We start from the raw sequence: 12,285 nt of genomic DNA, 5'->3' as shown, positions 1-12,285 counted from the left end.
TATTACTAATATACTTAGAATATGATGTAGATCGTTGAACTTCAGATATTTGGTATGAATTAATGATATGCTTGTAATGATATACAGATATGATAACATGTATTTAGTCTGCAGGATTTTTTTGCTAATAGTTTTTTAAAGGGTTTTGTTCTTTCTATATGAACTATAAATAAGGTCAAGTTATGGATAGTTTTAGAAATTTTTGTTCTTCTCAAATGAAATTTGATGGAGTTAACCATCTTTTTAAATTACTTTGATAATTTTTTTCTCTCTATTTGATAGACGTTCCCCAATTTTTTTTTCTAAAGATTATTTATTTTGAATTTGTGTGTACTGGTATATGATGTTTGACCTTACAAATGTTTTAAAATTATGGTTTCTGTAAATTTATATGTATGTGTTTGTAAATGTGCCTCTACGATTTTGATATTACATAATTCTACAATGTTTAATACATTTAATGAATGTTGTTGGAATTAAATGCTTTAGTACAGATTCATGCTGTGTTCAGTTGTTGCATTTTGTTGTTGATAAAATCATAGCTTATCGGTAATTCCTTCTCTCTTGCAATCTTTAAAATGCTTTTAACTATTAGTATGTTAAAGTTACTATATTACAGATGTATGTACACAGTAATTACTGTTGACATATATTTGTACGTTTCCTTCTTGTACGGTTGATTTCCGGTAATAGATTGGTTCATCAATTTTCCAGCAGCACTGTACAGACCCGGTGTTGCTGTGAATCTTTGGAGAATCAGAGTAATTTTTCTTATTTATTTTATATAAAAAAATAAGTGTATGATAGTAATACAGTATTTACATTTGCAAATGTATATCCTTTTACGAACAAAATCGTTCATTTTTTATGTGAAATTTTAAACAGGGCGTGTCAATATCTGTCCTGTCATTTTCTTGTCAGTTTCAGTCGCTGTAGATTTCGACCAATCGATAAACGGGCGTGTATATTTCAGCCTGTCTCTATTAACTTTGTGAACGTTTTTTACGGGTGAAGACCTCGCAATGATAAAGACACAGACTTCTTTCTGACTGTTCCATTATTACTAACACAAAAACAGTGTAATAAAACTTAAATGAATAAAAACACAAAGTCAAGGTAAAACATAAGCGCTCTGACTTTGTGTTTATAATCATTTAAGTTTTCTATATTTTGTCCGACCACTAAGACTTTTTTTCTGGATATATATATATATATATATATATATATATATATATATATATATATATATATATATATATATATATATATATATATATGTGTGTGTGTGTGTGTGTGTGTGTGTGTGTGTGTGTGTGTGTGTGTGTGTGTGTGTCAAAAGTTAACAAGGTCATGATTTTAGTAACCATGAGAAACCTTTCTGTCGGAAAACACGAGATAGACATGACATTCCTCGTTGAAAGAAGTGAGATTTTTTGCAAATTGAGGTTTTATTCAATTAAGCCTGCAAACATATATTAAAAACAAAATACTGGATATTAAAAGTAATTCAAAACAAGGCAGAGATAATAAAATATAAAAAAAAATATCATAAAAGACCAAATACTTAAATGGTCCCCTTTTCCACAAGTCTCCATAAGCTCGAGTCCTTGCTCTTTCAATGTAAATATAAACACGTTTGCCCATGACACCGAAAAATATCCTTCATTGCACACATGTAGCCGCACCCGGAGAATAGTCGTTTGTAAGTATAAAATTTCTCCTAACTGTCGTCTGCTACTTGAGGACGCCTTTCGTCAACAGCTGGCTTTTTACAAAGTCCTGATAGGCCACTTTACCATCGTTATTGGTATCCAGTTTGTTGATCTTTTCTCTGATGTCGTCATCAACTTCAATTCCCATGTCCGCAAAGCCTTGCAGAATCTGTTCCTTCGTTGCTCGGCCGTCTTTGTTGTCGTCAAACTTGAAGAACATGTCTCGTAGTCGCGATGTGCTTAATTGATGATAAAATAATGCATTCATTTGCATAGTTCTATTGCTACTATTTTATTAATAACAACAACATTATTATATCAAGAGACCCATGGTCTGCATTGCTTATCTGGGCATCAATGTTTTACATGTGACACAACTTGCCATCTTAAATATGCTATTTTATAGTAATCGCCAAAAATCCTAATCCTGTCTGAATATATCCCTGTTGTGACTCCTTTTTTACACATTTGAGACGGAACATGAGCAAACTATATATTAAGGACTTTTTTTGAAAAGTGGGTCTAATTTGACTGTCAGTCAAACAGTCAAACTTGAATGCACCTTCTACGGGTAATTATTTAGTTTAAATACTTTAAAAGAACATCATGTGAAAAGTTAATACAAGAATGTGCTAAACGATTTTCTTGAAATACTACATGAATTTTTAAATTGGCAGAGAGATTGGTGCTTCATTTTTACAACCTTGCATGGAGGTACTTTTTCTATCGAATGCTATGTGCCAACTGCGTATTATTAACATTGACCAAGTGGATCACTTAGTATAATTATCAAAAATATGCATCCCACCCCACGGCACATACAAGTATCCCTCGGACCCTTCACCTAGAAAAAATTATGGATCTGCACAGGCGGTTAAATTGAAAATAAATTCTCAAAAGTTCGTTTTCTGCCGCAGATGTCATTTTATACAGCTAAAATTATTTTTAAACGATAGACAGCCCCACAAACATAATCTAAGTACTGAAGTACTGAAAGTCGGGCTCTTTTGGTGTGTCTTTACGCATATTGTGTAGTAAAGACTGAAAATCTCTCTCTCTCTCTCTCTCTCTCTCTCATGCTTTTAATGTCGGCAAAGCATCAGAGAGCGACCAAATTTTGTAAGCGGCTATAAACAAAAAATATGTCTGTCTAGTAGAAGTTAAACAGTTTAACAGTTGCTGCCTTGAATTTTGCAACAATCATTATTGCGTGGACCCTGAGGTCCACGCAGAAAATATATAAGCGAGGTTAAACCGGATGCTATGGGGAAAATTCAGCCTGCGCATGAGCTAGCCTGGTTCCTGTGCGTAATGGGTATCTCAGGGAACCAGGCTAACACACGTTTATCTGAATCGGGATCGGGACACATATGCACACATAAGTTCAAAGGCGCTGTAAAGTTGTCGGTAAACAGTACAGAAACAAAGTATTCCTTTTAAAGAAATGATTGGCATGTGATATGAACTATCAGAATTACGAAATAAGCCGAAACTACAACATGCATCAAATAGCATAATTAGCAATGTTTTGTTGTTTTTCCGAATACACAACTTTTATAAAAGGCGAAGCTAGGGTACTTCCCGATTAAATTTTTTTAAGCATTAAAGTATGATTGAATAATTATGTCCCTGTATAAAAGTTAAAATCTCAAGAAAAATGCATCAAAATATGAAATTTTTAATTTACAAAAAGCTGTCTCTGCATAGTTAACAAAGTAGTGCGAATCATAATGTGTGCGCAAATACTAAAATTCACCGAATGCCTGATACTATACATGCAAACTTCATTCATAGATAGATCATAATTATTTTTAGTAGTATGAACACTTTAAATTCTGAGATAAAAAGTCAGGGCTATAAATATATGTATACGTAATACAACGTACAAATTTAGTGATTAAAAGCAGAGGGCTAGAGTCGGTGGAATCTCTGATAGTCTTAAAAGGCTTTCACGTTTTCGTTGGAAACACATGCAAATGGTCCACGTATTGTAGTCCTTTTTTAAAGGACAGCAACTTGTATATTCATTCCCCGTTTCTTCATCGCGCAGCAAAGTAGTTCATGGAAATTCATGCGCATTGTATGTGTCCAAAATGCATAGTAATGTTTTAAAAACACGTTATTAATAAGAAAACTACAAAAGATAGACAATTAATTCGAAATTTAAAAAAAAGTAAAAAAAAATGCCAACACTTTTGACAAAACGTGGCTCTTTGTGTAACTATTTGGTATAGCGGAAGCTTTACCTTGACGCTGTTTGGTTTTTTGTTTATTTGTGCTATTTATAGTAACATTGGCGATTTGCCTGCCTATAGCCAGGACTCTGCTTTCAGCAGAGCCCGGCTAAAAAGTCGAAAGAGAAAGTACGAAGGCGAGAGTGCGAAGTTGCGAAGGCGAAGGCGAAGGAGCGATAGCAGTATCGCTATTTCGCCTGCGCACCCTCGAACTTTTACCTTTGCATTTTCACACTTCGCAGTCGCATCTTCGCACTTTGGTTCCTTCGCTATCTTGCATCTCCGCTTTAAAGGAGAAAGGGCGAAGTGGCCCATCAGAACACCATACTCACCAGCTTTATGCATGGGTGAGCAAAAAACTTTGCATGCAGACATTCGTATGAAGTATAATGTACTAAAACTACCCTTCTGTGACTCCAGGACGTTTCATAGCGGAGTAGAACTCATCAATGGTAATATACCCATCTCCTTCTGGATTAACAGCTTTCAACAGCTCCTGCAAAACGGGAAATACATGCAGTAATGCGATGAAAATTGACATTCAAAATCCTAATTATTAGCTAGTAAAAGGGGCACACTCCCGAATATGTTCAAAATATGCATATACCGGTATATGCGCATTGTACAATGCTAAAACAAGATATAATTTCCGCAATTCAGAAATTGTCGCGAACAATGCTGAAATTGGATACACGCGGAAAAAACCTGATATACGGTATATGCGCAGTGTACAATGCTAAAACAAGATATTTCGAATGGTCAGCTAAAGTTGAGATATACGTGAGATACAGAGTTAATCCTTTGTTATACAATATTTATGTTTATGTTGCGTTTTTGGTTTTTTTACATAAAGGTTGCTGGGCAGAAAAAAGCATGAAAAAGTACATACTTTGGAGTAACAAATAATAGAAAAAGTTTAAATAATTAACTGGAATATTGAACAATATCATTAGTAAAACCTGTTTTACCAGTATGCACAGGCTATGTAACTACCATGGCACGAGTCTTGTATACACAACAAAGAATTGTGGGATCTTTTTCCCAGTTTTAATTTCCATTATTTTTAGCTCAAATTGTGACTTTGGTGGATGAAAACGGACACACTAAAGATTGTCTTCAATTTAATCTGCACTGACACCCCCCCCCCCCACTTAATTAGAAGTAAATATCAGAGTCGATATATATATAACCTACCTGCATACTATTCATATTTTATGTTAACTAAGTTTAATTTGCTTTGAACGTTTTATATTGAAGTAGTTTTTGCAATTGGATTCTGAAAAAGTATTGTTTCGCAGATTGCATTACCGGGTATATGTACAATTTACATTAATTTTGTAGATACATTGAACTTTTCTGTATAACCGACCCCCCCCCCCCCCTCCCCCCAAAAAAAGTATGCGGTAAAATCTTAAAATCCTTTTCCTGACTTCATCATATTATGAGCATGAGGAATATATTTTGTAATGTGCATTGTTAGAACGCACATATATCATATAGGCCTATAAAATCAGTAGAGTTAATTTATTTATGTCAAAGTCTAGTCGGTTGTACTTTTAAAAAACATGAAATAATATAGAGTTATTTCGTAAAGATCGCGACACGTAGATTGGTTGGATTCGTTTAAGGCACATTTGATTGTATCGGTTTGGAAATATTTTGACAAGCAACCCCCCCCCCCCCCCCCCCCCAATATTAAATTCCTAACTGGTGCTAACAGCACCACTGTCTCAAATAGTTTACATGATATTTCATCTACAAGTGAATTCGAGAGAAATGCATATTGCTTAAAAAAAGTTTTTAAACCCCCTTAACAATCCCCATTCACCGAACCTACAATACAAACCAAAAAATTTTTAATATAGATATGATCTTTAAAGTTGGTATTGTGGGTCAGGTGGAGAAGGTTATATAGGGGATTTAAAACATATAAAGCGGTAGGCCTTTTTTAAAAAATTCACATATAGAAAAAAAACCCATCAAGAGTAATTATACTCTATACATGTACATACTAGTACTTGAAAAAAAATCATTAGACCATACGTACGCATGAATGACCATGCCTACTTACATCTACTTACATCTACTTTCCATCGTTCTCCGTACCCCAGGAACATCATGAGTTTGACGAACTCAGAGGTGGTCAGTTTCCCTCGGTTCTCCTTGTCCATCGCCGTAAACTCCGCCTTAAAGTACAACTTCTCGTAGTCGTCAGGGTTAGGTTCCCCTCCCTTCTTTTGGTAAGCTTCATCTTTGTCTGACGTGCATTTACTGTCATTAAAATAATTGAAAAATTTTAATGCCATCCCTGGTATAAAATCTCTTCGGTGAAGGTCTCTATGTATACAATATAGGTAACTGGTTTCACTAATACTTCCGCCGATCAACACAATGCGTAAAAAAATTTATTTCAAGGATACGTATCTCGTGACGAAAAAGAGAGAGAGAGAGAGGTCCCACAAAAAATTATTTCCGCAATATCATGATCTTAGTACCTAGGTGTACTATAAATTCTTATCCCAAAGGTGCTTCTTGACAGGACTCACCCCCTCCCCCACCCCCACCCCAACCCAATTATGTGCAAAAGGAAACGGGTTTTTTTTTTTTTTTAAATTTAATGTAATTTAAACAAAAATAATTTGATATGTTTTTAAATATAATTCTATTAGACAGACCCCAATGGGTCTTCTGTTTTATGAGGTAAAAAGGGGGGGGGGCTTGGGTGTCCTGTTAACAAGCACCAGTGTCCTTCGTATAACCCCCCCCCCCCTTCAAAATCGTTAAAGATATATCATTTATAATGAAAACTATAACTGAAGTAATGGGCCTAATTTTTTAGATGATAATGTTTTTGTTGTATATAAAAATGCAACGCATTTCAATTGTACGACAGGTCTATGGAGATTTCTAATACATGTATAATTAAACATCAAAGCGTCAATTCAATGTTAAACTCAAGACCTGCTTTCCACCTGCAGCTATATGCAATACGTTAAAGTCAACTTATGTCCTGCCCTTGGTAATTAATAATCTGTTAAGCTACTCGATCAAATTGCACCAAAAAGATTGGAACGTGGATTTATTATTCGCGATGCAGACGTAATATTCATCGCAAACATCGATTTCTCCTTTTATGCATGATGCATATGCATAACAAAGCAACATTATTTTACTATTGTCTGCAAAATTTCACGAAATATTTCTGCCTTTTTTGTTATAAGAAAAAGATAAAACCCTTCGTGCAAGCATTAATATTTATGCCATTATACATAACAAGTAGTAGTGTTAACATATTAAACCTTTGTACGGTCTAATAGACAAAACATCTACCGTTATAGGTTTTTAGCAAAAATGATGATATTTTGTAAAAATGCACGCGGGAGGAAAATTGCACGCCCCCTTTCCCCGAACATAGTACGTGTACCTACCCCTCAATATTTTGATACTTAGATTTCTTTCCTCCCATTGGTAACAGTCCCCCTATAGGTTTGACTACAAAGCTCAGCAGATGCTACCTCGGTCTCTCTCCCGTAAGCTCGCTGTATTCGGGCTCTCGCTATGCCTCGCATCACACATCATTTGGTGAAAGGTCTTTGTGCGCTGTGGCTGTATCCGAAAGCCATGCAGCAATTCAGAACTCGTGTATGAATTAATTGTTTCACTCATAAAGTGCTTTCTCCCTAAGAGACACCCTCTCTCATCGGATTACGTTTTAAAATGTATCACATATTAATAAAAAATATTCGTCATGCATGGAGGCTGTTGTATTCAACCAGACATCTTTATCATGCAGACAGTTTGATTCATAAATAATAGATATTAACGATTTTTTTTCTCGCTACATAATACTGAGTAGCAATGTTGAACTGATGAAAAAAGGTATAGTGAGATTAAATCTCACTGTTTAAAGACAACCACCGAATTTCTATAGTAACAGCGTTAAACTTGTCTATTTGTATGTTTAATCAATATCGGTATATAATTTGACGACAGCTTGTGCATTACCAAGTCGGCATATTATTTATAGCTGTATACGACGAGCTGCAAGAATTGAATCCCCCCCCCCCCACACGTTTGACTTACAATTCTTTTTACAATAAGAAATAATTCTTTTTGCTAGGAAAACTGAACTAAAAACCTTATTGTTAAACTTCTGCAGCATTTTTTTTTTCAACGAAATATTTTACATTTTTTGTCTCTGGAATATTAATCACCTATAAATTTATTTTCATTTATATATAAGATATTTCTGCATGTTTTTAAAATGCAAATGCATTCCAATCAAATAACATATTGAGGTAATAAGACAACAACTGTTCATGAAAATATGGGAAATCGTCAAATTAACCTTTTCGAACCTTCTAAAAAATGATAAACATTATCAGGAATGCAACGCATAAAAAAGAAAGAGCAATTAAATTTATGAAACTGCTACGTACGTCAAGGAAGCTTGTTGCCTGCTCGCCATCTTGTACCGAAAGAGAGTAATGAAATGTACTGAATAATAACACTTTTTATATCAATAAGGATAAAAAAATTCTATAGTCCCTTGACTTGGTTCATCGGAAACTCGTGATATATAAAAGCCACACACTAGTTGAGCTCTGCCAATTTTAGACTGCTAGTATTCGCACTGTTCTTCTTTCCACCCGAACCCCAGAAACCGGAACAGATATTAATTCTTGTATAAATAAATATGCACGTGTATACTCTCGAGGATTCAACACTTGCTGAACAAATATTGAACTGTTCCATAATGGAGTATTTTAATCATATTATACACGCACATTGTTTTTATCTATTACTTGTTCTATTTCATCTTGGATTAAATAGTTCTTATCTAATCAAACAGTTAGATGACACCAGCAAATAAAATGATTAATAAATGACCTATAAATATAACAATTTGTTGATATGATTGCACAGATTCACCCCCGGAGTTCATTCTTGCCATTAACCAATATCGTTTGTAGACAACGGTTCTCTTGTACAGGAATATCATTCAGAATGAATTTCAAGCGTACCAAATCAATGATTTTAACTTACGATATACACAAAGTCTGTCCGACTTTTCAAAAATCACTCTGATGATGAAATCATTCAATACGCTTAATCTTAGAAACGCTCGCAAACTCGATCGTTGCAACTCAACCTCGAGACTTTAATTCCCATCAAGCAAATTTGTGTTAGGGGAATCCTCTTCGTTTCTCTTTGTTATTTCCACACATAAAAACTAACAGCAAATCTAATCAGTTTAAAAGGAAACGACACAAAATTCACAAATTAAGACTTTTAGTTTTTTGGGGCACCAATTTAAAGCTTTCGAACTTATTGAACTAGTCTTTTGAAACGTTATTTTGTCACGTGATCACTCCAAGAGCCATTGCACCATGTACATGTATGCGATGTTAAGACATGCAATTTGTGTGTTTTGTTTTGTCAACTTCTTGAAAAATCAAAAATTCTAGATTTCGTTTATTCAGTTTGTATATAAGGAATAAGGAATCATTCTTTGAGTATTATGAGTGATCATTTCAAAGGGCTTTATGATAGATTTGATCACGCCCCGACCGAAATTATCACCTCATAATATTCAAAGAATGATTCCTTATTACTTATATTTATACAATTTAATAAAACCATCGTACGATTGAATATTTAAATATAAATAAGCAAACCCCGCTGGCGCCTCAATTTGGCTTTATGAGCTATATAGTACAAAATCGATATGTAGTGTTATCACAGGCAAAGACACTGGAAAATGTAAATATACTCGTATAGGTACATTTAATATTAAAATGCAAGCATAAAGATTGGCCGATCTCGATGCAATAAACATTAAACTTAATGATAAACGGTTGGTTTCAAATAATAAGGGAGTTTGGTACGGAACAGAATATTTGTTATGCCTTCTTTTCAAAGTAGATCATTTACTTGGCGAGTCTTTCAGACAAGCTGACAGATATTTTACAGCTTCCTGCTTTTTAACATCAAACAATGTAGTTTTGTTTAGCTTGATGGCGTAATTTATTATTCAATGTCTATATATACATGTACACGTATAAGCTGTTTTTGTTATTGTTATCGCCTTAAGTTCACGAAAGTCCTTGTGTTATTTTTGAAAGGATGTATTTCTTTTGATTTTGCTGGTTCAAAATGATTTAAACAACAGGCCTATGTCATTTCGTTTTCTTCAATAAGCTAGAATTAGCCCTTTGAGTATAGATTTGCACTTTTAATCTGTCATTCTGTTAATCACAGTCAGATGCAAACTCAATCGGGGGGGGGGGGGGGTGGTGGTGGCTTAAATTGAAACTCCAGGAAGTCTTAGGGAAGTTTAAAGGTTGAAATAGAAAGTTCCCATTGCACCAACCTTAGATATGACACAACTTGGCGCTAAAGATGACCCAAGCTTAATAAACCAAAATGCTTTATGCTATTTCAAACGCGTTGCACTGTAGAGATTTTGTTTAAAACATATATCAAGTTTGAATTAAAAATTGTTTTGAATTTCATGATAAGACTCAATTCATAAACAATTTTTGTCATGTCAAACATGCATATGAAACATCATAAAATAACTTTAAAAGTCATTGCCTTTTTATCATCTCCATGATGTCCTTTTGTCTTTTAATTATATCTTCAAAAATAAAAACAGGATTTGTGAAGGTTCCATACTCTTTATGATAATGGAAATTACCATTAAATAATTAAGTCGTCATAATAAATATGACGAAATTAACGTGAGAAAAAGAAAACATGAGACCTAACACAGGGTTTTTATATTCTCTTTTGAGAAGTGGTCAGGCATAGCCTTCATCCATAGCCTTCATCCAAGACTACAAAGGCTTTGCTTGTCCAGTTCTCAAAAGAGAATAGTGTTTCCAAAGTTTAAGGAAATGTCCTAAATTGCTTATAGACGATTTACTGCAAAGGAAATTTAAAACTATCGTATTTTGAGGAAAAGGATGTTATAATGACTCAACTACTATATCATAAAGGTCCAGTGCGTTATGATAAAGGGATCAAACAGAATATATCTCTTGCAAAATTCATGCTCACGAGCGCCAACTTATGTGAATAGGCCTAAGTTGTGTTATCATACATTGATATCTACAACAGAATCACACCATATCTAAAACAATCCCAACTCAACTTCCGTAAGTATAATAAACTAACCTAACTGAAACAGGTGGCCTCAATTGATCGTATTCAAATTAATAATTTTATAAAATCAAAGGTAAACCATAGTTTCTCGGCCCTAATTAGTGACTAAACTACCTATTATTGGCAAATACCTATTAACTCCACTTAGAGACGTACGTCTCTATGGCGTACGTACACATAGCTAATGAAACCCTTACCAGCATTTGTTGCCCATCATCAGCTTTGACATAAGGGAATTCCGGAAAATGATAAAGGTGTAAATAAATAAATACAGGATGGCTTAAAAATATCCAACGTCCTCGGAAAATAAAACAACAACGATTACTTACCTGTTACTAGATGACGCTTAATTACACCGATACAGGTGTAACAGCTGGGAAGAAGAAAGTAGTTCACTGCAACAGTAAACGTTGCAGCGAGAAGTAAAAAACAAATGTCAAGATCTCGCCTGTGTATTTTCATTTTACTATACACATACAAGATAAGTTTATCTGATAATTTAGGTCGTGTTCATGACCATACTGCACAGGTATTGTCAACAACATATTTTTGTCACGGTCATGACCAGTTCAATATATTTTTCCTGATGTTCTCATGAAGTTATAAGATCCGCCTCATCCAAAATATCTTATATTAGCAGGACTGCAAAAGTATTGAAAAAGGTTATGTCCGGTCTTTTCTGTCCCTGAATGGACAAGATCAATAATAAAAAAAAGACACATATTACGATAAGTTGTAGAATTTGTTTAATAACAGTTTTAGAATAAATAATGTTCAGTCAATCAAACTATTATAGTAATTAAAACACAAACCTTGGGTTTCTGTGCATTTCATGACTTGTTTGGTGGGGGTTTTTTCAAACAGGTAAATTGGTTGTTCTTTGCAATAAATTATATAAAAACACTAGATTCGGGGAAATGAATAATAATCAATCATGGTCATAATTATGCTACATCAACACGAAATAAATTATTTTGTCTAAGTTTCATATGATAAATGTATCTGTATGAGCCCTAAAGAAAGAGTAACATTTTCTCATGATTTGACGTCTGTTGGGCCCTATAGGATTAATATACATGCTGTAACTGAATCATTGTGTTGTCACAGCTGTTTATTTTGAGTACAAATATTAAATATTGATTAAAAAATTGTTTTTTGAAAGAGAATGTATA

The 12,285-nt window shown here is 34.1% G+C and overlaps 1 protein-coding gene across 3 annotated transcripts; it reads right to left on the bottom strand.

Annotated features, from left to right (window-relative positions):
* Positions 1-1,429: 1,429 nt before the first annotated feature.
* On the bottom strand, positions 1,430-11,442 carry LOC105331896 (uncharacterized). 3 transcript variants are annotated; one of them, XM_066085012.1, is made up of 4 exons: positions 11,311-11,442; positions 6,028-6,217; positions 4,351-4,442; positions 1,430-1,951 (listed from the first exon to the last, which is right to left on the bottom strand). In XM_066085012.1, the coding sequence occupies exons 1-4, from the start codon at positions 11,340-11,342 to the stop codon at positions 1,735-1,737; spliced, it is 531 nt and encodes a 176-aa protein (XP_065941084.1). In that variant the 5' UTR covers positions 11,343-11,442; the 3' UTR covers positions 1,430-1,734. The 3 variants fall into 3 exon arrangements, with proteins under 3 accessions (XP_065941084.1, XP_065941085.1, XP_065941083.1); XM_066085013.1 differs by lacking the exon at positions 11,311-11,442 and adding an exon at positions 8,386-8,544; XM_066085011.1 differs by lacking the exon at positions 11,311-11,442 and adding an exon at positions 7,375-7,662.
* Positions 11,443-12,285: the final 843 nt, after the last annotated feature.

This window comes from Magallana gigas, chromosome 5 (genome assembly GCF_963853765.1).
Source record: "Magallana gigas chromosome 5, xbMagGiga1.1, whole genome shotgun sequence".
In the NCBI taxonomy this organism is placed as follows: Eukaryota; Metazoa; Mollusca; class Bivalvia; order Ostreida; family Ostreidae; genus Magallana; species Magallana gigas.
This window is presented reverse-complemented; position numbering and strand designations above follow the sequence as displayed.